Source organism: Arctopsyche grandis, chromosome 6, assembly GCF_051622035.1.
Source record: "Arctopsyche grandis isolate Sample6627 chromosome 6, ASM5162203v2, whole genome shotgun sequence".
Lineage (NCBI taxonomy): Eukaryota > Metazoa > Arthropoda > Insecta > Trichoptera > Hydropsychidae > Arctopsyche > Arctopsyche grandis.
The window spans coordinates 5,779,368-5,807,212 of NC_135360.1; the positions used below are offsets into that span (position 1 = coordinate 5,779,368).

Below are 27,845 nucleotides of genomic sequence, written 5' to 3' on the forward strand. Positions count from 1 at the left end.
GAATTGATATTTTGTAGGGAATGATTTAACATAAATCCATGCGGGTTAAGAATTATAGACAGCAATATTGTCATATGCCACTGATTGAAGAATTACGAGAAAATTATCCGGACGATTTCAAAAATTATTTGCGTATGACTGATCGGTTCGGTGTTTACTGGTCACAAAGTCACTAAAATCTCTATAGCGGAACATCTGGCAGCCGAAAAGTCCATCGTACTAACGATAACTATCATAGTAACGAGAACTTGGGTGCCAAATATTGTGTATTCGCTATTTTCATAGCAAAAATTGTCTTTGTGACCACCCCAATGTGACGAATAGTCCAATTACCCTCGCTACAGGACGTTTATTCGAAAATTCAGTACCGGTATATCTGCTCCATCTCTTTCTACAATAATACCAGAGACGTGTCGAGCTATTTATGAATGCTTGAGCCTGGATTATTTGAAGGTAAATAAGTGTGTGTGTATTATAAATAAAAATCTATATTATTAGATTCAAGTTTAATTTTAATTTTCTTGTTTGGTGATGGTATATATTAAAAACCTACATCAGTTTTCTACATTAATCAAAGTAGAAGATTCATAAAAAGTTCTTATTGAGTTAATTGATTTTCTTCTGTCCGGTCTTGAAACATTTCTTCACTAGGGCTAGAAGGAAAATTTTGTAATATAGTCTGTGATACCCATGAACTTGTCGATTGTAAGTCAACGGAAGATGGTGTTTGAATTACAACTCTCTTGTTACAATGATTATCACATAAATCAGTATCTTTCGTCAGTTTTTTTAGTAACCCTTTGCGTACAACAGTGCTAATTATGGATTCCGCATAAATTTCCTGCAGTGGATCCATTTTGCCTAATTTTTTGGCTATATTAATTCCAGTAATGTCAAACTCCGAAAGCTCCTTGCTAGTTGATTTGAGAGTATATGTGCAGACTTTGAAGAATTCTTCCTGGTAGTTGGTTGTAGCCTTCCTTTTATATCTTTGAGGTATCGACGCCGTTGCAGTCGGAGCAGCGTCAGTCTAAAAAAATTGAAATTAAAAAGTATAATATTAATTTATAATTCCATTTTTCAGATGCCGTCTACGAAGGAAGAATGGATCAGAGTGGCACAATAATTCAATGCGAAATGGCAATTCATCAACTGCGGAGGTGCAATGGATGGCAGATCGCTTTTTGCGCAATAATCCGTTTACCGGTGCGGTAAAACAATTGTCTCCCCCCCCCCCCCCTATAAACTTCCCCATGGAATTTCACTGAATCCTTCCGTTTTTTTTATAGTAAATTACATTCGATGTTTTTAAGGAGCTTTAAGCAAACGACCAATGTGAAAAAATTATAAACACGTGTTTTATATGTTTAGCCCTTTGAGTGCTGACGTCTTTTCTGTTGAAAGCCCGTCACGCTGAAAATTTCCGCCAACTAGAATTATTTAGAAATCCAATAGAAAGCAGAAATAAAAATTGTAGCTAATCCAAACAAACGAACAAACGATTTCGAGTTTTGTAAAGGTGTGTTTAGACTCTCTAATATATCTTGAAACAATCTAAAATATACAAGTGAAAGTACATAGTAGTTCCATCTTCTTCATTGTTGTTTAAATGTAATGCTCACAATCTAAATGCCAAGCCACAATCTAAAATACTCGGCAGTTAGGAATTTCCATCGAGAAATTCTGCTATGGTTATAAATTCAGAAATTCTCTTGTAAACCAGTCTTTATAAACATTGACACGGATTATACGGATTTTATTCAATTCTAACCGTAAAGGCTTAGCGGGTAGTATTCTTGTTTATTTTTTACATACTCAAAAAACAACGCCTATTGTCGTATTTCAGGCTCATGGAATTGTTGGCAAATCACCGATCGGCATTGGTCAGCATTCAAAGGGTTAAAACGTGTTTAGTCATCCGGTATCACACATTCATTTTCTACAAGGATGGGAAAATTCCCAATTTTTTCACGTTTAATCCCTATTTTCTATATTTCCCGTTCTCCTCTATGTTCTATTGGCTGGGTGATTACTGGTCACAAAGTCACTAAAATCTGGCAGCCGAAAAGTCCAACATACTGTTACGTACGCCGCGGATTAAGCGAATAGAATCCCAGAGACTGTGTGACCGTTCAAAGATTATCTGTTAACGGATTAACTAAGTGCATAACCGGTATAAGTGGTTTCAAGGATTAGCGACAGGCTAAGTGCAAGGAAGCTAAACAATGATTGCACTTCTCATACCGTGGGAATACATATCCGAATACGTGACTATACAGTAGGTAAACAGATTAGACGTCCTGAGAAATCTACCCCTTATAAGGCGGTACGTAGGCGATATCATGTCATTCTGGACTGAGCACTGCCAGTGTGTGTATCTCCTTAATCATCAATAAATGCTGTGAAACAACTGTTGGCCTTTTACTTGGATCCTCCACCCACCCCTACGCAACAATACTAACGAGAACTTGAGTGCCAAATATTGCGTGTTCGCGATTTTAATGGCAAAAATTGTCTTTGTGACCACCGCAATGTGACTAATAATCCAATTACCGTTTTATTACAACTATACTGCCACTTGTACTGACAAAATCGATCAATCGAGGTGAAATTTGTGAAGCAAACAAAAGCCAATTATGGCTCATATATGATGCTATACATAGCTGTGCCAGACGGGTTGTCGCGGTAGCTGTATAAATATGGAAAGCTGTATATATACAGAAATTACAATGAGGCATGTAGTCGCTCGAGGACTGTCATACAACGAATATGCTCTAATTAGCGTTTTTGGTGTCACCAGGTGCGGACCTAGCGACGCTATTGTTCTCCGTTATAAAAAAAAAATACTTGGAAATAAAACAGGTGAAATTTATTTACTTATCGTTTATTTATCATAGCGCAGTGGCAACATAGTCATTCAATGCGCCACCATGGCCAAACATATAAATTACATAGATACTATCTAAACCAACTAATACACTAAGTAAACCAACAATAAATTACAAAAAGCCACACAAGTCAGGACAAAAGATTATAGAAGTACAGAATAAATTTTAGTATATCGATATAATTGGCAGCAAAAATATCAATGTGCACCGCCAATAAGTTGAGAAGATTAATAGCAATAGTCAGAGGCGAGTTTGTGAGTGTTTTGTGGGTAAAAAAGTATTTTCGAGCGAGATTCTGTATTCGGACATTGATAGCCTGTGCCAATTCTACCTTATCTTGTCTCATAAGTAAAGAGCGGACCAACTTTGCGCCGTTATTTGTTCATTGTTCGCCGTGCTTTGTTCATTTTTATGATGAACCTTTTTTTAAGCTTTCTAGCTTTGTAGTTTGCCCTGTTTCCTGGAAAATAGACCCAAAATGCCCTATTTCCTAGAAAAAGGACGGTTCCGGTCCTACCTCTACTCATAAGATTGGAAGAATTCAGTCTCTTAAAAGTTAAGATTTATTAGCGACTGATTTTAGGCAAATGTATACCCGACTATTATAAACACTCATATGTATTTTGTCGTCAAAGATTTTAATTAAACATTTGCTCAGATTTTTTCAGTGACATCCAGGCCCGGTTCGAGGGTATATGCCGCCCTAGAAAGATTAGTTACTCCGCCCCCCTTAAATTTTATTTAATTTAAAGTTATTGAAATTTTTTGTTGAAAAAAATATATTAAGACAAAAAAATAAAATAAATTTAAAATTTTCATACAAAATAGGTAAGTTTTATGTATAAAAATTAATAAAATATGGACAACTATGAATAAATTCGGCAATGAAGACATTAATTTATATTCAACAACGAATTGAAGAATTTTATAGTGACATTTCTTCTTTCGAATATGATTGGTAAGATATTTAATTTCGTGAAGCAAATCCATCACTGATATATATGTACATATATATACATACACGTTTCAGCGGTATTTTATATAAAATAAAATTCCAAATTACCATTTGTACCAACGACAGTTTGCTGTTTAGCAAGTTTTATTCGTGAGTCGTTGATATTTGCCAATCAACCTCCTGCGTTCTTCGTAAATTATATTATTCTACAATCAGTATTATTACTTCGAGTAGAAAAATTAAGTAGAATGTTTTATAAGTTCAAAGAAGGCCAAATTTTTATTTTATTTTTTCAATTTAATAATCAAAAAAAGAAAAATGGGGGCGCCTCGGAGCGCCCCTTTTTTATGACGCCCTGGGCACGTGCTTGGTCAGCTGCACCTTTGAGCCAGCCCTGGTGATATCAAAAATAAGTGTGTATCTCTCAGTAAATAATCATTTGTGAGGCTCATCTTCAACGTGAGTCTTCGAATCTTAAGAAAAAATTTCGAGCGAATGATTAAAAATAACTCTCAAATTTGAATGGTTTTTCTCCAGTATAGGTTATCAAATGTTCTAAAAGGCTAATTCTCCCGACAAATGATTTCGAAGAAATGTCACATTTGTGTGGCTTTACCCTAGGATGAATATACATGTGTTCATAAAGCACATTTTGAAGCAAATGATTTCAAGCAAATATCACATTTGAAAGGTTTTTCTAATGAGTGCGTCTCTTATGTTTCGAAAGGCTATCTTTCCTACCAAATAATTTTAAACAAATTTCACATTTGTATGCCATTACCCCAGTATGGCTACTCGTATGTGCACTCAATTCATATTTTCTATAGAATGACTTTGAACATATGTCACAAACATGTGACTTTACCCCATTATGAATACTCATGTGGGCACTCAGATCAGATTTTCTATAGAATGATTTTGAACAAATTTCACACTCGTGTGGCTTTACCCCATTATGAATAACAATATGTGCACTCAGCGAACTTTTCTTAAGGAATGATTTTGAACAAATGTTACATTTATGTGGCTTTACCCCAGTATGAATATGCATATGTGCACTGAGGAGACATTTTGAAATGAATGATTTTAGACAAATCTCACATTTGTGTGGCTTCACCTCACTATGAATACGCATATGTGCAGTGAGGAGAGATTTTGAAGTGTATGATTTTAAACAAATATCACATTGGAAAGGTGTTTCTCCAGTGTGGCGTCTCACATGTTCCACAAGGAATCGTTTTCGAGTAAATGATTTGAAACAAATCTCACATTTGTGTGGCTTTTCCCCAGTGTGAATAAGCATATGTAAAGTGAATTGATATTTTGAAAAGTATGATTTTAAACAAATTTCACATTTGTGTGGCTTTACCCCACTATGAATACGCGTATGTGTATTGAGGAGAGATTTTGAAGGGAAGGATTTTAAACAAATTTCACATTTGTGTGGCTTTACCCCAGTATGAACGCTCATGTGTATACAGAGGTCAGATTTTGAAGTGAATGATTTCAAACAAATCTCACATTTGTATGGTTTTACCCCACTATGAATAAGCATATGTCTAGTAAGGTTAGATTTTAAAGTGTATGCTTTTAAACAAATTTCACATTTGTGTGGCTTTACCCCTCTATGAATGCGCAAATGTGTATTGAGGTTAGATGTTGAACGGAATGATTTTAAACAAATTTGACATTTGTGTGGTTTTACCCCACTATGAACGCTCATGTGTACACGGAGGTCAGATTTTGAAGTGAATGATTTTAAACAAATTTCACATTTGTGTGGTTTTACCCCACTATGAATAAGCATATGTCTAATTAGGTTACATTTTAAAGTGTATGATTTTAAACAAATTTCACATTTGTGTGGTTTTACCCCACTATGAATAAGCATATGTTTAATTAGGTTACATTTTAAAGTGTATGATTTTAAACAAATTTCACATTTGTGAGGCTTTGCCTCACTATTAATAAGGTATAATTCAGAAACTGTAGAGCACATCTTATCTAAAGCTTTTCGTAATGGTAATTCTTCCGATAGAATATGTCTATTGGTATCTTTTATTTCTGCCATATTATCATTCGGAGTAATTTTTCCTCCTCGTGTCTGAAAAATAAACCAAACGTTATACAATCTAATACGTGTAACATTTTTATGGTATCTTCAGATGTCAGATGTCATATATGTACATATGAATTTAGATTTTCAATGTTTTCATTAGAATCGTTCTACGGGCACTCGAATCCTATTTACTTACCTCGCTATTTTCTGCAGAACTAGAAATGTTGGGTGGACAATCAGCACCCGAGTCATCTTGCCATATTAAATCATCCACCAAAAGTTCCTCCGGCTTGACTTTGAAATACTTGTCTATCTCGACCCTCGATGTTGTGTCACTCCGAAAACAAGCGTTTCGAAAGCCGTCGAGCAATTCCAGATTGTTGACACATGAAAGGCAAACCATATCCGGCAGCTCATCCTCTTGGCTAACCTACAAATGGGAAAGGTATTGACGATCACGAAGACAACGAATCAAAAATACCACTGGGTTAAGTGGACTAACCCGCAGCCGACAGCAGGTCCAAATGAGGTGCTCCAAACGCCGAGGATCGTCGTGGATGGAGACGAGATCCTCTGCTGGAGAAGACGAGAGGCAAAGTCTGCACTCCATCAAACTGGTTTGACACGATACGAGCCGGGTAAACACCAACAATAGCGTCTCCTGACATTTGACGTATAATCCAATAAGGTCGCCCAGACTGTATTGCTATAGTAAAAAAACCGCTTAAATTGTTCGGGAATAATTTGTAATGAATTTGTACCCAAGTTGTGTAAAACTCTGCAATTAACCTCAGAAATACTCCAAATTGTTACATTGAAGAAATTAATTTGTAGGAATAAAGCACAATACTGAGGTGTCCGAGCGGAGCAACTCAAAAAAGTGGTTGTTCCAGATCTCTGATAATTATTATATTAAAAATAAATATTGAAAACACATTCAGTGCGCACTGGTTACTTTTTCTACTTACTTGCGGGAAGCGTATTTTTACTGATTACGTTATGGAGGATGAACGAATGAGACGACTGGCATGTTGAATGCACGTGTTTATTATATGACAGCTAAAGGCAGAGTGAGTAGTGGCTCTCCGAACCCAGCCGAGTTGGTTCCCACTCGCAGGAAGACAACCAAACTCGACCATGTCGTATAAGCGAGCCGCCACATCGAGGTGTCGGAGCGGAGCAACTCAAAAAAGTGGTTGTTCCAGATCTCTGATAATTATTATATTAAAAATAAATATTGAAAACACATTCAGTGCGCACTGGTTACTTTTTCTACTTACTTGCGGGAAGCGTATTTTTACTGATTACGTAGTCTAGTAATTATCGTCGGGTAAAGTATAAATACTATGGGAACTAGTCTTATTGTGAAGGTCTTCTTCACCACCAGTCCGCCATGTATTGTAGACAGATTCGTCTGTGTTCGGTATTAATACAACTATATGTTGAATGTGGTATTTATTTGGTAGTAACACGTATACACAAGTATGGTTAATTGTTGGTAAAAGTATGTCGTTCAGCGGTCTCTGGATATGGTAGAGTGTCGCTGGCTCGGCATTCAGCTATGTTCAGAAGGTCTCTGGATGCGGCAGTGTGTTGCTGGCTCGTTGTTCGGCTATGTTCGGAAGGTCTCTGGATACGGCAGTGTGTTGCTGGCTCGTCCGGCTGGTTGATCTTCCAAGTCCGCGTAGTGTAGTGGTGGCTGGTCAGGAGCTGTATGTTGACTGGTCTGCTGCTGTGTGTCGACGCTTGCTGCTGTGGGTCGACTGGGGTTGTTTGGGTTGTACCTCCTTTTATAGTGTTTCTGGAATCGCCTGACCGATGGTGGTGGTTTGTTGATGCGTAAGAAAGGAATGCACTTTTGTCGAGGCGTAGAATTTTCTGGAACGCTTGATGGAAGTGGTTATTGATGCGTACGAGCATTTAGTTGTTGATGCGTACAAGAGGAATTTGCTTTCGTCGAGGCGTAGTATTTTCTGGAATGCTTGATGGAAGTGGTCGTACGAGCATTTAGTTGTTGATGCGTACAAGAGGAATTTGCTTTCGTCGAGGCGTAGTATTTTCTGGAATGCTTGATGCTGTTCCGCTCGATGTATTTTGTTGTTGCGGAATATTCTCGAAGGTTTCGATGACGATGACGACGACGAGATTCCTACATGGCTCTCCGGTGAGTGTTAGCGATGTGTGTGATTTTGTGGGAATCTTGATGTGTTGGAGTCTATTGACTCGATGGCGTCGTTGTTTGTCCGGTTGTGCTGGAGAAAGTTGTCTCAACAGCGGGTCTTGTGTTGCATGCCGGTCCAAGTCTTGTTCTCTACCAGGTTGCTTATTTTGGGCGAGCTGCGTTGGTAGTGAAGGTTTGTGATGGCTTGGATGGTGCTGTTGTGCAGGCTGTTGTGTTCTGCGTGGAGTCATTCGCGTGACTGTTTTGCTGGTTGTGCTGGAGTTAGTTGTCTCGGCAGCGGGTCTTGCGTAAAGAACGTTGGTTGTCGAAGTGCGTTGAGTGCTGGTCTTCGTTGGTTGTGCTGGAGTTAGTTGTCTCGACAGCGGATCTTGCGTGAAGAACGTTGGTTGACGAAGTGCGTTGAGTGCTGGTCTTCGTTGGTTGTGCTGGAGTTGGATGTCTCGACAGCGGGATTTGTGTGGAGTAGCTGGTCCATATGTACTTTCACACCATGTTACTGTTTCGGTCGTTACAATGGTAGTGAAGGTTTGTGACGGTCTGGACGGTGCTGTTGTGCAGGCTGCGGCGTCCTGCATGGGCTCATCGAGGTGATGAATCATCGAAGGTGTGATGAGCGGTGCTGGCGGATCAACAGTAGTGGATCCATTTGGTTGTTGTCTCCGGGTTGCGTCTTGTTGTGGCGAAAGCTGCGGAGTTGTTTGACATGGTCACTAGTTGTGGGGACATGTAGCGGACTGCGTTTGAAGTCTGCGTTGAGGGCTGCGTTGTAGACTGCGGTTGCGTGAAGTCTGCGGTTGCATGAAGCTTGCGGTTGCGTGAAGCTTGTGGTTGCTCGAAGCTTGCGGTTGCGTGAAGGCTTCTGGCTGTTGACTTGTCGTGGCGTTTGTTGGCTGCTTTGTAGGCTGCGCTGTGGGCTCATCGAGGTGATGAATCATCGAAGGTGTGATGAGCGGTGCTGGCGGATCAACAGTAGTGGATCCATTTGGTTGTTGTCTCCGGGTTGCGTCTTGTTGTGGCGAAAGCTGCGGAGTTGTTTGACATGGTCACTAGTTGTGGGGACATGTAGCGGACTGCGTTTGAAGTCTGCGTTGAGGGCTGCGTTGTAGACTGCGGTTGCGTGAAGTCTGCGGTTGCATGAAGCTTGCGGTTGCGTGAAGCTTGTGGTTGCTCGAAGCTTGCGGTTGCGTGAAGGCTTCTGGCTGTTGCCTTGTCGTGGCGTTTGTTGGCTGCTTTGTAGGCTGCGATGTGGGCTGCTATGTAGGCTGCGCTGTGGGCTGCTATGTAGGCTGCGATGTGGGCTGCTATGTAGGCTGCGCTGTGGGCTGCTATGCAGGCTGCGATGTGGGCTGCTATGTAGGCTGCGATGTGGGCTGCTATGTAGGCTGCGCTGTGGGCTGCTATGTAGGCTGCGCTGTGGGCTGCTATGTAGGCTGCAATGTGGGCTGCTATGTAGGCTGCGATGTGGGCTGCTATGTAGGCTGCGCTGTTGACTGCTGTAGTGGCTGCACTGTGGGCTGCCGTGTTGACTGCGCTGTTGACTGCTATGAAGGCTGCGTAGTTCTAAGATGGGGTCACCAATGTAGGCGGGGTAGCGATGTGTTGTCAGCGCTGTGGGCTGCTGTGAAGGCTGCGTAGTTGGAGAACCGCGCGCGGAATTGAAACATTCGCAGAGGTGTGCGGTTTCTACTGGTGCGTACGCACCAAGCCAACGAACGGCCCACAGGCCAACTTTTAAAACCAGTAGCGTACAAAATATCGAAATAAAAATTAAATTTAAAAATTGAAATTAAATATCAAAATTAAAACTATTATTATTATATTAAAATTAAATTCAAGTATCAAAATAAAATTATAATCATTATATTAAAATTAAAATTAAATATCAAAATTAAAACTATTATTATTATATTAAAATTAAATTCAAGTATCAAAATAAAATTATAATCATTATATTAAAATTAAAATTAAATATTGAAAGTTAAAACAGAACATGCACAATTTAAATAAATTTTCGAGATTGACCTAAAATTAGATCATCAACAATCACATACAGGTAATCCTCGATTTTTGTTTGTCGAAGATGTTTTGACTTACGAAGATACGCACTAAGATCGAAAAAAAATCAAAGAATTATTATTTTTACTTCCCCGTAATGCGCAGTTACTGAGAATATATCATGTATTAGTATGGGTGATCCAACGATTTTTGCTAACCCGGGGTGTTGTCGGTCACATCAAACGGATTTTTTTATTCTTCAATTGTTTCTCTCGTCGAAATAAATCAAGTAATTAAACCATTTCAGAGGTAAAATTTATCGGATAATGTGTGATTATTAATTTTATTTCGACGAAAGAAAAAAAACCCTTTGACAAATCACCGACATCCGACACCGCGTTTTTTTATGAATTGTTTTTTTTTTTTATCGATCATCCACGTGGAAATACAGTAACATCTCGTGACGACTTTAACAATATTTTTTTTCGCTCGTAAGCAGAGAAATTATAATATTTCTCTGGTTTTAAATGCGAATCGTCGTAATTCAAAACATCAACGATGATCTAATTTTAGCTCAATCTCGCTCTTTAGCTTGATTTTGATATTTAATTTCAATTTTAAAATTTAATTTTTATTTCGATATTTTGTACGCTACTGCTGGTTAAAAAGTTGGTCCAAAATCGTCGTTGGTTTAGTCCGTAAGCACCATACGACAGACTTGCGGACCGCGAGCTTAGTGTGGCGGATATCGCTCATTTGTATGAAAGCGGACGTACTGGCATACGCAACGGGCTAGCCGCAACGAACGCTCCGGCAAGTGTGCAGACGCCCTAATTCTGAGCAATGTCAACGATCTTGCATCCTGATATCTATTTACTATGACATTATTGTCTTTATTATTGTAAGATTTATCTACATATGTATGTATGTACCTATAATTACTATGTAGTAACAATATTTGAAGTTTTGGGATTATGCGAAAATTTGACCCACTTTGATTCCACTTTTTATTATTGAAATTTTTAATAAACATTACATAAATAAATATAAACAGATTTCTATAGAAAGATACTACAGAAGGTTTGGCTATCCTGACGTATTCGATAAATTGAAATCGTACACGTTCGATAAATTGGTTATACCCAGTGGCGGCTCGTCCATACGCACTGCGGTACTGCAGCACCCCCAAGGAAATTGAGAAAAATTTAATATTATTATATACATAAATGTATGTATATTATATGAAAATATCAATATTATTTAAGCGTGTATTAAGCTCGCTCACACACCGATACATCCAATAATGATCATACATCGCGGTACTGATATCAGAAAGTGAGGCATCATTTATGATTTTATGCAGTACGGGTTTCGATGGAATATGCCGAGTGGGTGAAGGAGGGGCGCGGGGGCAGCTAGAAGCTTGGTCCGCACTGCACTCCCAACAGTACACATTTCTTTTTGCGCTCAACACGCTCCTGACTTTTCTTCATTTCTTCTGCACCTTTTGTCTTTTCTTCTACACCTCTTACACTTTCTACGTTTCTACACGTCACTTTAAGTATTTAAGATGGTATCAAAATCAAGAGAAGCTTCAATCTAGTAATATCGATGCATTTTCAATTAAAGAAAACTTAAAAAGTTAAAAACTACCTCTGAGCCAGAACGGTGTTTTTCATCAATAAATAGAATAAAGACATACATATATAATAAATACAATGGTTCAAGAAAGATTGACGGCTTTGTCTATGCTGTCAATTGAATAAAAATGAGTATGAACAGTGAAAAATTTAACGAAAAGGTGATTTTTTCAAGGAAAAAAGACAAAAGAATCATTTTTTAATGAAATAAAATACATATAATGTTTAATTTTGATAATTTTGTTGTTAATAGTAAAATATAATCCAAATAAACATAATTTTTTTTTTTAATCAACCGCAGCACCCCCAGATATCTTATCCACGAGCCGCCACTGGTTATACCCATGCGGGTTTGCTACAAATGGTTACAAACTACGCGGCTGAATGCTCATTTCGATTGAATTTTGACTGTTTGAATTTCAGCATGTACGAAAGACGAGATATTCATGGGGTTGCGCAGATGACATTTCGATGTACATTGATGATTGGCAAGTCTTAAAATTGATTTGGATCTTTCTGGCAAATTTAAAACGGCAAAAGCCGAGACAAAAGTATGAAATGAGCATGCGGCCACGTGGTTTGCAACCATTTGTAGCACAGCGTCCCCATGCATGTTGGATACATTGAAGATGTGAAGATCAGGGGGAAGTCGCAGGTGTTCCGGAATCCGAGTTCTCAGTTGGCCGACTGTATATGCACTAGCTGACTTTTTGTAACGAATTAACGAAGGGCTTTACTCCCCTATGAGTACGCATATGTTCATTGAGTTGACATTTTCTAGAAAATGATATTGAACAAATTTCACATTTGTGGGGCTTCACCCTATTATGAATACTCATATGTGCACTTAATTCATATTTTCTGTAGAATGATTTTGAACAAATGTCACACTCGTGGGATTTTACCCCATTGTGAATATTCATATGAGCATTCAGCTGACTCTTTTTAAGGAATGGTTTCGAACAAACGTTACATTTGTGTGGCTTCACCCCACTATGAATATGCCGATGTGCACTGAGGACAGATTTTGAAATGAATGATTTGAAACAAATATCACACTTGTGCGGCTTAACCTCACTATGAGTACGCATATGTGAACTGAGGAGAGATTTTGAAGTGTATGATTTTAAACAAATATCACATTGAAAAGGTGTTTCTCCAGTGTGGCGTCTCATATGTTCCTCAAGGTATTGTTTTCGAGTGAATGGTTTGGAACAAACGTCGCATTTGTGTGGCTTTACCTCACTATGAATAAGCATATGTCTAGTGAAGTGATACTTTGAAGTGAATGATTTCAAACAAATCTCACATTTGTGTGGCTTTACCTCACTATGAATAAGCATATGTCTAGTGAATTGACGCTTTAAAGGGAATGATTTCAAACAAATTTCACATTTGTGTGGTTTTACCCCGCTATGAATATGCATATGTTCACTGAGGACAGATTTTGAAATGAATACTTTTAAGCAAATTTCACATTTATGCGGATTTACCCCACTATGAATACCCATATGTGTATTGAGGAGAGAGATTGAATGGCATGCTTTTAAACAAACTTCACATTCGTATGGCTTTATCCCAGAATGAACGCTCATGTGTATACGGAGGAAATAGTTTGAAGTGAATGATTCCAAACAAATTTCACATTTGTGTGACTTTACGTTACTGTGGACGACCAAATGTCTTTTGAGGTGAGCTTTTGTAATGTATGACTTTAAACAAATTTTACATTTGTGTGGCCTTTTTTCACTATGAATATGGTACAATTCAGAACCCGTGGAGCACATCTTAATTACTGGTTTTCGTAATGGTAATTCTTCCGCTAGAATGTGTCTATTGGTGTCTGATATTTCTGCAATATTATCGTACGAAGAAATTTTTCCTCCACTCGTCTGAAAAATAAACCAAATGTTATACAATTTAATACGTGTAACATTTTATGATTGGATGTCAGTTAACATGTGAATTTAGATTTTCAATTAATTAAAAGTTTTTCTTAGAATTGCTCTAAGGCACTCGAATCCTATTTACATACCTCGCCATTTTTTGCAGGGCTAGAGATGTTGGGTGACCAATCATCACCCGACTCATTTTCCCATATTAAATCATCCACCAAAATTTCCTCCGGCTTGACTTTAAGATTCTTGTCAAATTCCACCCTCGACGTTGTGTCACTCCGTAAACAAGCGTTTCGAAAGCCGTCGAGCAATTCCAGATTGTTGACACATGAAAGGCAAACCATATCTGGCAGCTCGTCCTCTTGGCTAACCTACAAATGGGAAAGGTATTGACGATCACGAAGACAACGAATCAAAAATAGCAATGGGTTAAGTGAACTAACCCGCAGACGACAGCATGTCCAAATGAGGTGCTCCAAACGCCGAGGATCGTCATGGATGGAGACGAGATCCTCTGCTGGAGAAGACGAGAGGCAAAGTCTGCACTCCATCAAACCGAGTTGACACAATACAAACCGGGTAAAAACTAACAAAAGCGTCCCCTGGCATTTAGCGCAAAATCCAACATGGTCAGTATTGCCATTGTAAAAAAAAACGGATTAAATTGTTCGGGAATAATTTTTAATGAATTCGTACCCAAGTTTATATTTCTGCAATTACCATCAGAAATACTCCAAACCACTGCTACTCGAACTTTTTGAGTTGGCGGACCAATATATATTTCTCAGTAATTCTCACGGACCAATATCATATTTTTAAATAAAAAGGTTATATCATAGATGTATGGGGAATGAACGAATGAGAAGACTGGCATGTTAATGCACGTGTTTTATTTATGACAGCTGAAGGCTGAGTGAGTAGCCGCTCTCCGAACCCAGCCGAGTTGGTCCCCACTCGCAGGAAGGTAACCAAACTCGACCATGTCGGATAGCGAGCCGCCACAGATGTATAATACATAACTCACGGTTTATACTGGTCTCCCTTTTGGCACATGCAAAATACATGGCGCATGCACACTTTTCTCTCAGTAGGTTAGTAGCTTCTAAGTAGGAAAGGTCGATTGAGGAGATCTTTTCATCTTTTCGTCACTAACTGAGGGGTGCGGGGGGTTTAACTAGCGGGGGAAGTGAAGAAAACGCCGACCGCTGCGTTGTAGGGAAAAAAAACCTTTTTTCCCCCAACTTTACCACGCTAGTTAAACCCCCCGCACCCCTCAGTTAGTGGCGACAAGATCTCCAACGAAATTTGTATGTAATGCCATATCTAGGTTATTCTAGATCTATGGGTTATATAGTATATGTCTAGGGTTGCCAAGTGTCAAGGACAAAAAAAGAGAACATTTAACAAAAAAATGTTTATTTTTTACAATTTTCTTTATAATTGTGCTGGTTATTATCAAGGTTCGGTGATTACTAGTCAAATGTGAACCGGTCACAGGACAACTGGTCGCTCTAGATCGGTCACTCGTGATCATCCGTCACGCTAAAACTGTTCACACCCGAAAATTGGTCACGAAAAAACTGGTCACACCCAAAAATTTAATTTTTTTGTGTGACCAGTTTTTCGTGTACTTTGTTTCTGTCTGTATGGTCCCGATGTTTAGGATCCCATATAATAGGATGACACTGGTATATTTCCATAAATGTTAGTGCGAGATCGTGCGTCCAATTCGTAGGCATTTTTGTTAATAAAATCGACTTGCGCGCAGCGCGGTTACTGCCGGCGGACTGACGCGACGGGAGTGTGGAGGGAGGGTCTCGCGCGAACACAAAACTACACGAGAGCCCTTTGACATGGGTCCGAAATACCGACACGAAATGGATACCGTACGAACATAGGCGAGACTTAACGAATATGTTCTCTACTCTCGTATAGTTTTGGCGAGAATGTGGAGCGGGCTTTACGATGGCATCATCATCGCTCCTGTACAAACATGCAGAACTCGAGGGTAACGTCCCCTATGACTATTCCAAAAGAAAGAGTTCATCGCTCGATCGTAAAACGAACGAAACCCAAAGGTGGGTCTACGCTAGAGGTGAGCACGAGCTGAGTAATTTTGGGTAATAGATTCTTATCTAGCTTATATATAAACTTTAAAGTGCTTACTGTAAGACTATTTCTAATGTCCAACCATTTCAATTCATCTAACATACTTCTTACATTCTTACGTTTCCTCACATTCAAAATTGCACGCATTGCTATTTTCTACACTTTCTGCAGTTTATCAATACACAAACCACTAAATAGATGACTGTAGCGCAGTATACAGTATGAAGCCGTACAATACAATTATATATCAATATTTTACTTTTTATACTTAATAAATTTCTTAACCTACAAAGTAAATGAAATATTACATATGTTAATAGCATGATTTTATGTTTATGTACATATATCCGATTTCCGTAGTCTTAATACTTAGTTTGAGTTTCTCGCACGGTGCTCTCAGTTCAAAATTTTATTTTGTTTTAGTTTTTATATTAAAATTAACCACCGCATTTTATATCTTATTACTATTAAAAAATAATTAATTTTTATTTTAAAATATCATTCTTAAACTCATTAATAATGAAACGTCAGAAAAGCAACGCAAACATATCAAAGTACACTATTGAATTGAAACGTTGCGATTTCTAGCTACAGGAAGAAGCTACTGTGGCGGCTCGCTTATACGACATGGTCGAGTTTGGTTGCCTTCCTGCGAGTGGGAACCAACTCGGCTGGGTTCGGAGAGCTACTACTCACTCTGTCTTCAGCTGTCATATAATAAACACGTGCATTAACATGCCAGTCGTCTCATTCGTTCATCCTCCATACTGGTGACCCCCGACATCGAGCCACGCAGCCTCGATCAATTTCAACTTGCCGCTCATTCCTGCCTCGCCGAGCCAGGCTACCCGCTACCAGCTACCCGCCGCGCCCCCATCGCCATCAACACAGCACGCCGCGGCCCGCGGGTGACAATAAACGAGCAGACACGGCTACCTACCTACCTACCTACCTACCTACCGACGTCCAGCCACAACGTCGATGACAGGTGCTTTAAAAAAATGGGGGAGCGAATGAGACGACGATCTTGACAGCTGGATGTGGAGTCATGCGCGATCCACTACACATAGAACGGTCATCCAGCACCACAAGATTCATCACACACCACCTCAGCACCATCATCATCATCATCATCATCAAGGCCCCGTCCGTCCCCACGAGCGTCGTCACGCCGAGACGGGCGGTAGCGCTACAACACCTAAACGAGCCACAACGACTCACAGTCCAGCTCGGAGTATCATCAACCACATCGATGCCCCTGCCGCCCCCCGCCGCCCCACCAACCGACATCAGCCTCGGAAGAGCGGCGCCGCCGCAGCATCGCATCGCATCGGCGCGACCATCGGACCACCCACCGTCCTGCTCGCGACGTCACCGCCCTCGAATCTACCGACCATTCAGGGCGGTACACCTACACAGCGGATGACCCACGTCAACAATTTTTTTCTCCCCACTCAATAATTTTTTTTCTCTTTGTGTAACAATAATTTTTTTCTTTTGTAAAATTTGTTTCTTTGTAATTTTGGTATCGCTGATGCTGGGGGGGGAGTGATGTGGCGGCTCGCTTATACGACATGGTCGAGTTTGGTTGCCTTCCTGCGAGCGGGGACCAACCCGGCTGGGTTCGGAGAGCCACTACTGACTCTGTCTTCAGCTGTCATATAATAAACACGTGCATTAACATGCCAGTCGTCTCATTCGTTCATCCTCCATAGTATAAAGTTTTGCAAAAAAATCCGTTATCGCTTTTGGAGGATTTTTTCATTCCTTACTGTATATATTGAAAAAAAATTAAATAAATTCACCACTACAGATTCTATATCTATTGACAAGACATCAGCGGCATTAGAAGCTGTGTTGTGAATAATAGTATGTGCAGGACAATCGACGCTTTCGACATATATTTGTAGACAATGTTTCTTGTAATGTATAAAAAATGCCTCTCTTTTACTCCAAAATTCAGTTAATATTGTCAATCCCGAATAACAGGAGGCCTTTTACTGGAATATTAGAATGTTTTAGTGCCTCAATACAAAATGCCGTTATTGTATTCGACGTTTCATTCGGTAATGTTTGTAGTTCCATCAGTTTAGTTTTTAAGCCATTTTCCGTGAAATAATGGATGAGTAATGATTATTGGAAACATCTTCATATATTTACGATTCAGAAAATAATTTTTTAATATCCGAAAATTTTAATTCGACCGGGACACGGACACAGACCTCAAAATCGGGACATGTCCCGGTGTACCGGGACGTATGGCACCCTTACTCTAATACCATTTAATCTTTTTAAATCAATAAAATAAAATCTTCTTTCAATTATCTTATTGCTACTGCTAGCATCTGCATATGTTGAATACAATATCTCATAACTAGAGATAGGCGCGACAGTGTTAACAATTGAAAATTTCATTGACCAACCTTTTTTATTTTGCTCTCTAGCTTTGTAGTTGCCCTTTTTCATAACAAAGCTTCGGCGCGATCCTGCACACCATTGTTCATTTGTATGGCGAACCTTTTTTACTAGCCTCTTCTTACTTCGTTTTCGATTTTTCACTGATTCATTTGAAAAATTTCAATTTTTTTTTGCTCTCTAGCTTTGTAGTTTGACCTCTTTCCTGGAAAATAGCCGCAAAACTCCCATTTTTTGTTCCAAAAGCACGCTCTACCGCTGTAGACTACTCATAACTTAAGGGCGGATAAGAAGCGTGCCGTTCATTGTTAATTGTTCTCTGTACTTTGTTAAATTTTATGAAGATCCTTTTTTTTTTGCACTCTAGCTTTGTAAATAGACCCAAAACGCCCTGATTCCTGGAAAAAGCACGCTTCCTATCCGACCTTTACTCATAAGTGTCTTCGCAGTATCCTTCAATTTATCGTGCAACTCGTGGAAGTGTAGCTTTACACCGGCAGTGTTGTCACCCTAATGGTTTCTATGGGTTTCCGGAAACCCGTTGTTAAAAATCAAAAGTTTCAACCTTCAACCTTTTTATATTTTGGCAACAGTAGTACTATAGGTAACTAGTTTAGTAACTATATGTACTAACGGCCACATATCTGCTTAACTATAAGCGTTTTTCTTAATAAATAATGAGTATTAAAATTATTTTATTTATTTATAGCAAAATACATGGCAATTTTCCTGAATATAATTGATTTTTCTTCGAAGGAATTGGAAGCCCTTTAAATACTGAGGCCACATACCTACTTTTATTATGGTTTTAAAATGTTTGTGATATGCCGTTTCTAATGAATTTGTTTCCGAAATTTGCAACGGTTTGTAAAGCTTTTGGATTTTTAAGCTAAATGTGTAAAAACAACTTTGAGAGATGGAAATATTTCAAAGTTGAGCGCACCTCAGCAGTTCTTAATATCTATTGGCTACGTCCACACTACCGATATCTACACCCGATATTTTCGAATTTTCCATATCCAGTTACCATATTGCAACCTGTGGTTGCTATTTAGGAACCGGTTATGGAAAAATTTGTAAATATCGGGTGTAGATATCGGTAGTGTGGACGTAGCCATTCACGATTCCACAATTATAGTTTTTCTGCGAGGTTACAAATTATTTTTTTAATATTGGAGAGTATTCAGAGGTAAGGGGAGTCAAGTCGAGGTACAAGAAAACATTCAGGTAGGTTTGAGGTCTTTATTGCTGATCTTCTGGTGGTAGCCAGGTTCCGAATGAATCACAGTTCGAGAGCGCCCTATATTTAAACATATCGAGCGCTCAGCGCATGCAGATATTTACAAGATCTTTATTGGTCGATGAGTCGTGCGTTCCTATTGGCCGTAACGCCCGACTCCTCTATACGTCGACGTCATCGGTCTACGAGCGCCTCTTTTAATCGTTTCGTTACAATATTAAATTCTTGATAATAGCTTATTTAAATCATTTAATTATTTGTGGGTATTTAGGATCTGCCATTTTACGGCTGTGATATATAGTACAAATTGTAATAATAATGTATAATAATGATCTTATGAAAGTTCCTAATGTTTTTAACTCAATTTAATTTATAAACAACTATTTTTTTGCATAATATAATATATATTAACATGTTTTTTTTCGATATAAAAATTTTAAACTTAATTTTCTAAAACCGGTGAAAGCCGGCCAACCGGCTTTTTATTTGTAAAAAAACGGAAAACCGGCTTTTTCTATCGGACGGTTTTTTGGAACCCCTAGGTGTGTACCAAGATAATTTTAAACAGCAAATGATATTAAAAATATATTACATTTTTACGGTTTTTCTCCAGAGTTGGATTCAAACTGATCATTCGTATGGCTTTTCCCCCATGTGAGATCTCATGTGTTTATGAAGATTTCTCCTTGTAGTAAATGATTTTAAACAAATTTTACATTTGTGTAGCCTTTCCGCAGTGTGAGATATCATGTGTGAAATAATATAACTTTTTACAGTAAATGATTTCAAACAAATATCACATTTGTATGGCTTTTGTGCATGTGCAATTTTACGTGTAAAGTAAGAGAATTTTTTACAGCAAATGCTTTTAAACAATAATTACATTTGAATGGCTTTTCCCCTGTATGAGTTCTTATGTGTGTATGAAAATTACTACTTTTAATAAATGATTTTAAACAAATATCACATTTGTACGGCTTTTCCTCCATGTGCGATTTCATGTGTGAACTAAGATAACGTTTCACAGCAAATGTTTTTAAACAAATATTACATTTAAATGGCTTTTCCCCCGTATGAGTTCTCATGTGGTTATCAAGATTACTTTTACAAGAAAATGATTTTAAACAAACGTAACATTTGTATGGCTTTTCCCCCATGTGAGATCTCATGTGTTTATGAAGATTTCTCCTTGTAGTAAATGATTTTAAACAATAATTACATTTGAATGGCTTTTCCCCTGTATGAGTTCTTATGTGTGTATGAAAATTACTACTTTTAATAAATGATTTTAAACAAATATCACATTTGTACGGCTTTTCCTCCATGTGCGATTTCATGTGTGAACTAAGATAACGTTTCACAGCAAATGTTTTTAAACAAATATTACATTTAAATGGCTTTTCCCCCGTATGAGTTCTCATGTGGTTATCAAGATTACTTTTACAAGAAAATGATTTTAAACAAACGTAACATTTGTATGGCTTTTCCCCCATGTGAGATCTCATGTGTGTATAAAGAATATTTTTTTGAATAAATGATTTTAAACAAATATTACATTTGTATGGCTTTTCCCCTGTGTGAGATTTCATGTGTGAATTAAGATAACTTTTTACAGCAAATGTTTTTAAAAAAATATTACATTTAAATGGCTTTTCCCCCGTATGAGTTCTCATGTGGTTATCAAGATTACTTTTACAAGAAAATGATTTTAAACAAACGTAACATTTGTATGGCTTTTCTCCTTTGTGAGATCTCATGTGTGTATGAAGAGTACTAATTTTAATAAATGATTTCGAACAAATATCACATTTGTACGGCTTTTCTCTCAAATGAATTGTCACGTGAAAACTAAGAGTTTTTTTTGAAGCAAACGATTTTAAACAAATATTACATTTGTATGGTTTTTCCCCCGTATGAGTTCTCATGTGTGTAATAAGACGATATTTTTGAATAAATGATTTTAGACAAATATCACATTTGTATGGCTTTTCTCCCATGTGCAATCTCACGTGTAAACTAAGAGAGCCTTTTACAGTAAATGATTTTAAACAAATATCACATTTGTACGGCTTTTCTCCCATGTGCGATTTCATGTGTGAACTAAGATAACTTTTCGCAGCAAATGATTTTGAACAAATATCACATTTGTATGGCTTTTTCCCCGTGTGAGTTATCATGTGGTTATCAAGATTACGTTTACAAGCAAATGATTTTAAACAAATGTCACATTTGTATGCCTTTACTTTCGCGTTTTCTAAAGCACTAGATTTGAAGTCATTCGCCTCGTCATTACAAACATTTGGTGACGAGTCATCATCTGATTCATCCTCCCATAATAAATCTTCCAGTAAAACTTCTTCCGTCTTCACATTCAAACACTCATTTAACGCCAGCTTCGACGCTTCGTTGCTTTGAAGACAATCGTTTTGAAAACTGCTGAGCAATTCCAGAGTGTTGATACACGAAAGGCATATCGCATCTGGTAACCTGTCACCTCTCGTAACCTGTAAATGATAGGGACAGTAATGAATAATTAATTTGGATGACAATAGGATAAAAGTAATAGAGTAAACTAACCTGCAGTCGACAAGAGGTTCGTATGAGCTGTGCCAGTGGATGAGGATTGTCGTGGATGGAGACAGTCGGAGCTGAGCCAAGACAAAGCCTGCACTCCATCGCACTGCCCAAGTCAGCTGTCAAAACTGAACACTTCTATTCATCGGTAACACGGTAATTGTTCGAATACTATTCACCGGAACTAATTCTTCGAAAGCTATTCAATAATGACGCTTTCTTCAAAAATCTTAATTATATCTCCGAAAGGCTTCGGTGATATAATAATTCCACGCAAAGCGATTTTGCACCAAGGACGGATCCAGGATTTTTTCTATGGGGAGGGAAGAGGCGACTATCTAGTATCTGGTAATCACCCAGGCTGTACCTGACACCTGACAAATAACCTGAAAATAGCATAATTTTTCAAACGGCATAGGAAATTAAGGGGGGGGGGGGGCGACTCCTGCCATCAATTTCAATTCCCGAGACCTGAATGGAGCCCGGGATCGTTCCCGGGATTCCCGGGATCCCGGGACACATGTAAAAAATCTTTTTTTTTTCAATTTAATATATTTTTTATTAATAAAAATAAATATTGTAACGCGAAGTTCTCCCCATAGTCCCATAGGGCAACACTCGCCCTTTATTTCGAGTGCCCACACAGGAAAAAGCCTTATAGGCGCGCGCGCATGTAGAGCGAGCCTCTCTCCCCCGCCATCGACCGACGAAGAAAGATCTCTCCTGTGCACGTCTCCAGGGGGGGGAGACGGGGCCCAGAGATCCACCATCAGTGCTGAAGAACCGCTGTGAGGTCGAGTGTAGCATCACTCCCTCCCCTGAGTTCCAGCACAACGTCCCCTGTATTCCTCACGCCGTTTCCGGAGAAACATCCAGCCGTGAGAGGACCGACCAGAGGACCGCAGAGCCAGCTCCCAACCACGAGGAAGCTGTTATCAACGAGACGATTTGCAGTCAGGAACCTCCCCGACTATATAACTGTATCCCAAGGTTAGTCCACGTTTCCATATAACCCGACCCTTGGAAGAAGAACGGAGTAAACGCCCTCTGGACCTCCCACCGCGAGATCAGATAAGCGCGCGTAAAACCGCTCGTTACAATATTTATTTATTTACAAAATATAAAAATAGTTAACAATACATATCTATTAACTTAAAAAAAATGTAATTATAAAAGTAAACTTATTTAAAGTAGCTTCTTAAGAATACTATCGGTTTTTTCTCGCGTGTATATTTTATTTCCTTTTTTTAAGTCGAGGTTTTTTTTTTATTTACATTATTTTGTATATTCGTCTTTGATTTTTTAATTCTTCATTCATCGTCAAACAAACGTCTTTATCCGAATCTTAAAGAGTTTCTTCTATTGTGGAATCGTCAATACAAGAAGGATATACTTGCTTCATAATAGTTTCACCGTAGGATATACATTCACTTTTATTACAACATTTAAAAAATATTTTACTTTGTGTATTTTATTTATTATTTCCCTTAGTGCAGTCGTGAAAATGTTGTATATTTTCAAGATTTTTTTAAATCCAATTCAAGATAAGACTTCCCGGGACACGGGACAACAAAAATTCCGTGATTTTCTGGGTATATCCATCCCGGGTCGACCCGGGTCAGAAACCCTATTTCGCATTCATAACTCTAGATGGATCGAATTTTCGAGTACCAAGTGTTTCTAGTGACGTGTGCGAGATCGCTTTGAGCGGAATAATTAACGTACCGTTTCAGTGAACTGATTTTTGAAGAAAGCGTCATTATTAGAATAGCATTCGAACAACTTACGCGTTACTGATGAATAGTAGTGTCTAGTTTTGACAGCACGCTTAGCCAACGCGATGGAGTGCAGGCTTTGTCTTGGTTCTGCTCCGACTGTCTCCATCCACGACAATCCTCATCCACTGGCACAGCTCATACGAACCTCTTGTCGGCTGCAGGTTAGTTACTTTAACCTATTACCTTCGAAATTAATTATACATTACTGTCCCTATCATTTGCAGGTTACGAGAGGTGACGGGTTGCCTGATGCGATATGCCTTTCGTGTATCAACAATCTGGAATTGCTCAGCAGTTTTCAAAACGATTGTCTTCAAAGCAAAGAAACACTGAAGCCGACGTTAAATGAGAGTTTCAATGTGAAGACGGAAGAAGTTTTACTGGAAGATTTAAATTGGGAGAAAGAATCATATGATGATCCGTCACCAAATGTTTGTAATGATGAGTCGTATAACTTCAAATCTAGTGCCTTAGAAAAAAGTGTTTCTATGGAGACTCAACCTGGGTTTGAATCACACAATAGTGACTTTCGTTTAAGTGTTGGAACACACATGAGATCTCACACGAAGGAAAAGCCATACAAATGTATTGTTTGTCTTAAATCATTTACTCAAAAATATTCTCTTATTGTACACATAAGATCTCACACGGGAGAAAAACCATACGAATGTAATATTTGTTTGAAATCATTTACTCTAAAATATAATCTTGATACACACATGAGATCTCACACGGGGGAAAAGCCACACAAATGTAACATTTGCTCAAAATCATTTGCTATAAAAGGTTATCTTAGTGCACATATAAAATTGCACATGGGAGAAAAGCCGCACAAATGTGATATTTGTTTAAAATCATTTAATAAAACTGGTAATCTTCATACACACATGATATCTCACACTGGGGAAAAGCTTCACAAATGTAACATTTGTTTAAAATCATATACTAAAAATTTTCATCTTCAGACACACATGAGAACTCACACGGAGGAAAAGCCATACAAATGTTATGTTTGTTTAAAATCATTTGCTTGTAAACGTAGTCATGTTAATCACATGAAAACTCACACGGGGGAAAAGCCACACAAATGTGATATTTGTTTTAAATCATTTATTCAAAAAAGTAATCTTCATAGACACATGCGAACTCACACGGGGGAAAAACCACACAAATGTAATATTTGCTTAGAAGCATTTGGTCTAAGTGATCAACTTGTTGCACACATGACATCTCACACTGGAGAAAAGCCACACAAATGTAACATTTGTTCAAAATCGTTCGCTGTAAAAGGTTATCTTAGTACACATATAAAATTGCACACGGGGGAAAAGCCGCACAAGTGTGATATTTGTTTAAAATCATTTAATAAAACTGGTAATCTTCATACACACATGAGAACTCACACAGGGGAAAAGCCATATAAATGTAGTATTTGTTTAAAAGCATTTTCTATAAAAAGTACTCTTATTTTACACGTAAAATTGCACATGGGGGAAAAGCCTTACAAATGTGATATTTGCCTGAAATCATTTGCTTTAAAAAAATATCTAAATATACACATGACATGTCATACTGGGGGGAGGACATTCAAATGTAATATTTGTTTAAAAATATTTACTACAAGGAGACATCTTCATAAACACAAGAAATCTCACACGGAGGAAAGCCATACGAATGATACGTTCGTTTAAAATCATATGTTGTAAATGTTTAATCCAACGCTGATGAAAAGCCGTAAAAGATTTTAAATTATTTTTAAATCATCTGCCGTTTTATGTTTTCTTGGTATATGTACACCTGAAATTATACCAAAACTTTATATTTATTCATAGCAGATATAACACTTTTCTTCTGGTGAAACAAAGTATTTTTAACCGTTTGCCCGCGGCCGTCTTCTATGGAAGCTTTGGGCGACAAGTCTGTAGCGCGGCTGTCTTCCATAGAATTTATGAACTTTGCACGGGATTTTGAGCCTCATGTGCGCCTATTTCTACTGTTTTAAGGTTCAAAATTGGTCGAATATATTACTGAGAGTTGAATGCCATCTATTCAATTTGCTTAAAATGAATATATACCAGTCAAAAATTAGTTTTTTGTGGAACCATACTGAAACCTCGTTTATGTGACGTCACGTCTTCATACAATTATGAAGAATGATTATTTGACAATTAATCCAAAACTACGAGATATATTATGTATTTTATTGTTTAAAATAATACTTTATGTGTTAATTAACATATCTGATTACTTGAGTAAATATTAAAATCTGTATTTAAGGTCGAAAACTAGATTCGCGAAAAAGGTGCCGCGTACAAGGCTTGTTTGCTATATTTATTGCCGCGGGCAAAGGGTTAATAGGATTCAAAATATTTTTCATGGTAATCAGACATCTGGAGCAGAGCATGGAGCAGGATCGGAGCCGGACCATTGAAATTTGTTGTGCTGCACTGCTCCAGTATTTTTTTTATTAGGATTTCATTCAAAATCTAAAAATTAAATGAATGCGTTGTTTCTATTTCGTTTTTCAATTTATGATAAATGCAATATTTGATGGCTTCTTCATAGTGTTTTGGCCACTCCGCACCTAAACTTGTAATGTTTCATGTACATATACATATATAGAGGGCTGCCGGCAATGTACATTAGCTTTAATAATTATTATTGTTCACCAAGTATTCATCAAGTGCTCTACAACAACGTAAAATAAAGGAAAGTAAATCATCATTCACATAAAGAAATATCTTTTATTTGGTATCCATTTACGACATTTTCCATGTTCCTTCATACCAGATATTCCAAACCAAACATAGGCCAACCGGAATGGATCTATACAAATGGTTTCGAACTGTGAGCACATCTGGCCAACAACAAAATATCAATTCTAGACTAGACTAGAATTACATATATTCTTCTTCTTCATGTGCCATGTCCTCCTAGAACGTCGGCAACTAGATGTCCCATTCTTATTTTGTCCATTGCTGCTCGGAATAGTGCTCGGGTGCTGAGGCCGTACAGCTGCCGAAGATTATTTTGCCATAATGTTTTCCGCCTGCCCCGACTGCGTTGGCCTACGAATTTCCCCTGGATTATTAGGCGCAGGAGATCGTATTTTACGTTCCGCATCACATGGCCGGAGTACTCCAATTTATGCCTTTTCACACTTTTGAGCACTTCGACATGTTTTCCCATCAGGGCAAGCACCTCGGCATTGGTACGACGCGCCATCCATGAGATTCTCAGCATCCTTCTGTATGTCCACATCTCAAATGCCTCTAGTTTCTTGCATGTGGCATCCGTCAGGGTTCATGCCTCTGTCCCATACAGAAGGGTGTTGAAAACGTAGCATCGTAGAAGTCTCAGTCGGAGTGCTATACTGAGATCACGTGTGGTTAGGACTTTTTTCAATTTCAAGAATGTAGCTCTTGCTTGCTCCACTCTAACGCGAATTTCCTTTCCACTTTCACACGTTTTACCCAGATAGCACCCAAGATATCTAAAACCATCCACTCTCTCCACCACGCTGTTATTGATCTGTAAATGAGAGCTGACCGTATTATCCGTTACAAATTTAAACTCATAAATTGTAAAAATACAGTCTTGAATATTCTTTAAACTTTAAACAAACAAACATTCTACCCGTCCAGGCTGCTATTATGTGGTAGGAAAATGAGACAACCATTAATCGTACAGATAGCGGCATTTCTCTTTTCTTTTAAAAGAGAGATTGTTTCTTTAACTTTATCTATGCAGTATTTGATATCAAAAGATTTTTACTGAAGAATATTAAATAAAGTGTCTGTCAGCGCAAAAGTATCGTTGAAAATTTCCAATGGAAAAGAAATGTCGAAATATTAAAACACGTTTACAAAGCCATTGGCAGCCATAAAGGATTGGAATCCCAATTATCTGGATTATCAATAATATTATTTAAAAATGTGACGAGTTCAAGATTATTTTCATAAACTGTGTGAACAATTCTGGAGTTGTAATTCCACCTTGTGTTAGAAACATGGAAACCGTTTTTAACTTCGGATCCAATCAATGCGTTCATGCGCTTAGTGGAATGTGCAAAAAATGATGGAAAGCCATTCAGTATTTTGGAAAATATTTTA

The 27,845-nt window shown here is 38.2% G+C and overlaps 6 protein-coding genes across 7 annotated transcripts in view; 3 read left to right on the forward strand and 3 right to left on the reverse strand.

The window, feature by feature from the left end:
* LOC143912989 (dipeptidyl peptidase 9) overlaps positions 1-27,845 on the forward strand; it is a 557,546-nt gene that overhangs the window by 325,542 nt on the left and 204,159 nt on the right. The gene's annotated exons all lie outside the window — the stretch shown is intronic.
* Positions 1-27,845, forward strand: part of LOC143913041 (uncharacterized) — a 478,228-nt gene that overhangs the window by 72,431 nt on the left and 377,952 nt on the right. The window lies entirely within an intron of this gene.
* Positions 494-6,601, reverse strand: LOC143913002 (uncharacterized). 2 transcript variants are annotated; one of them, XM_077432495.1, is made up of 3 exons: positions 6,405-6,601; positions 6,099-6,332; positions 494-1,030 (listed from the first exon to the last, which is right to left on the reverse strand). In XM_077432495.1, exons 1-3 carry the CDS (start codon positions 6,510-6,512, stop codon positions 599-601), a joined length of 774 nt encoding a protein of 257 aa, XP_077288621.1. In that variant the 5' UTR covers positions 6,513-6,601; the 3' UTR covers positions 494-598. The 2 variants fall into 2 exon arrangements, with proteins under 2 accessions (XP_077288621.1, XP_077288620.1); XM_077432494.1 differs by lacking the exon at positions 494-1,030 and adding an exon at positions 2,876-5,947.
* LOC143912829 (uncharacterized) lies at positions 11,891-14,255 on the reverse strand. Its single transcript, XM_077432250.1, has 3 exons — positions 14,061-14,255; positions 13,755-13,988; positions 11,891-13,611 (listed from the first exon to the last, which is right to left on the reverse strand). The coding sequence occupies exons 1-3, from the start codon at positions 14,166-14,168 to the stop codon at positions 12,418-12,420; spliced, it is 1,536 nt and encodes a 511-aa protein (XP_077288376.1). The 5' UTR covers positions 14,169-14,255; the 3' UTR covers positions 11,891-12,417.
* On the reverse strand, positions 19,376-22,093 carry LOC143913000 (uncharacterized). Its single transcript, XM_077432490.1, has 2 exons — positions 21,959-22,093; positions 19,376-21,885 (listed from the first exon to the last, which is right to left on the reverse strand). Exons 1-2 carry the CDS (start codon positions 22,055-22,057, stop codon positions 20,167-20,169), a joined length of 1,818 nt encoding a protein of 605 aa, XP_077288616.1. The 5' UTR covers positions 22,058-22,093; the 3' UTR covers positions 19,376-20,166.
* LOC143912561 (uncharacterized) lies at positions 23,714-27,264 on the forward strand. The gene is made up of 2 exons (XM_077431846.1): positions 23,714-23,894; positions 23,958-27,264. The coding sequence occupies exons 1-2, from the start codon at positions 23,796-23,798 to the stop codon at positions 25,422-25,424; spliced, it is 1,566 nt and encodes a 521-aa protein (XP_077287972.1). The 5' UTR covers positions 23,714-23,795; the 3' UTR covers positions 25,425-27,264.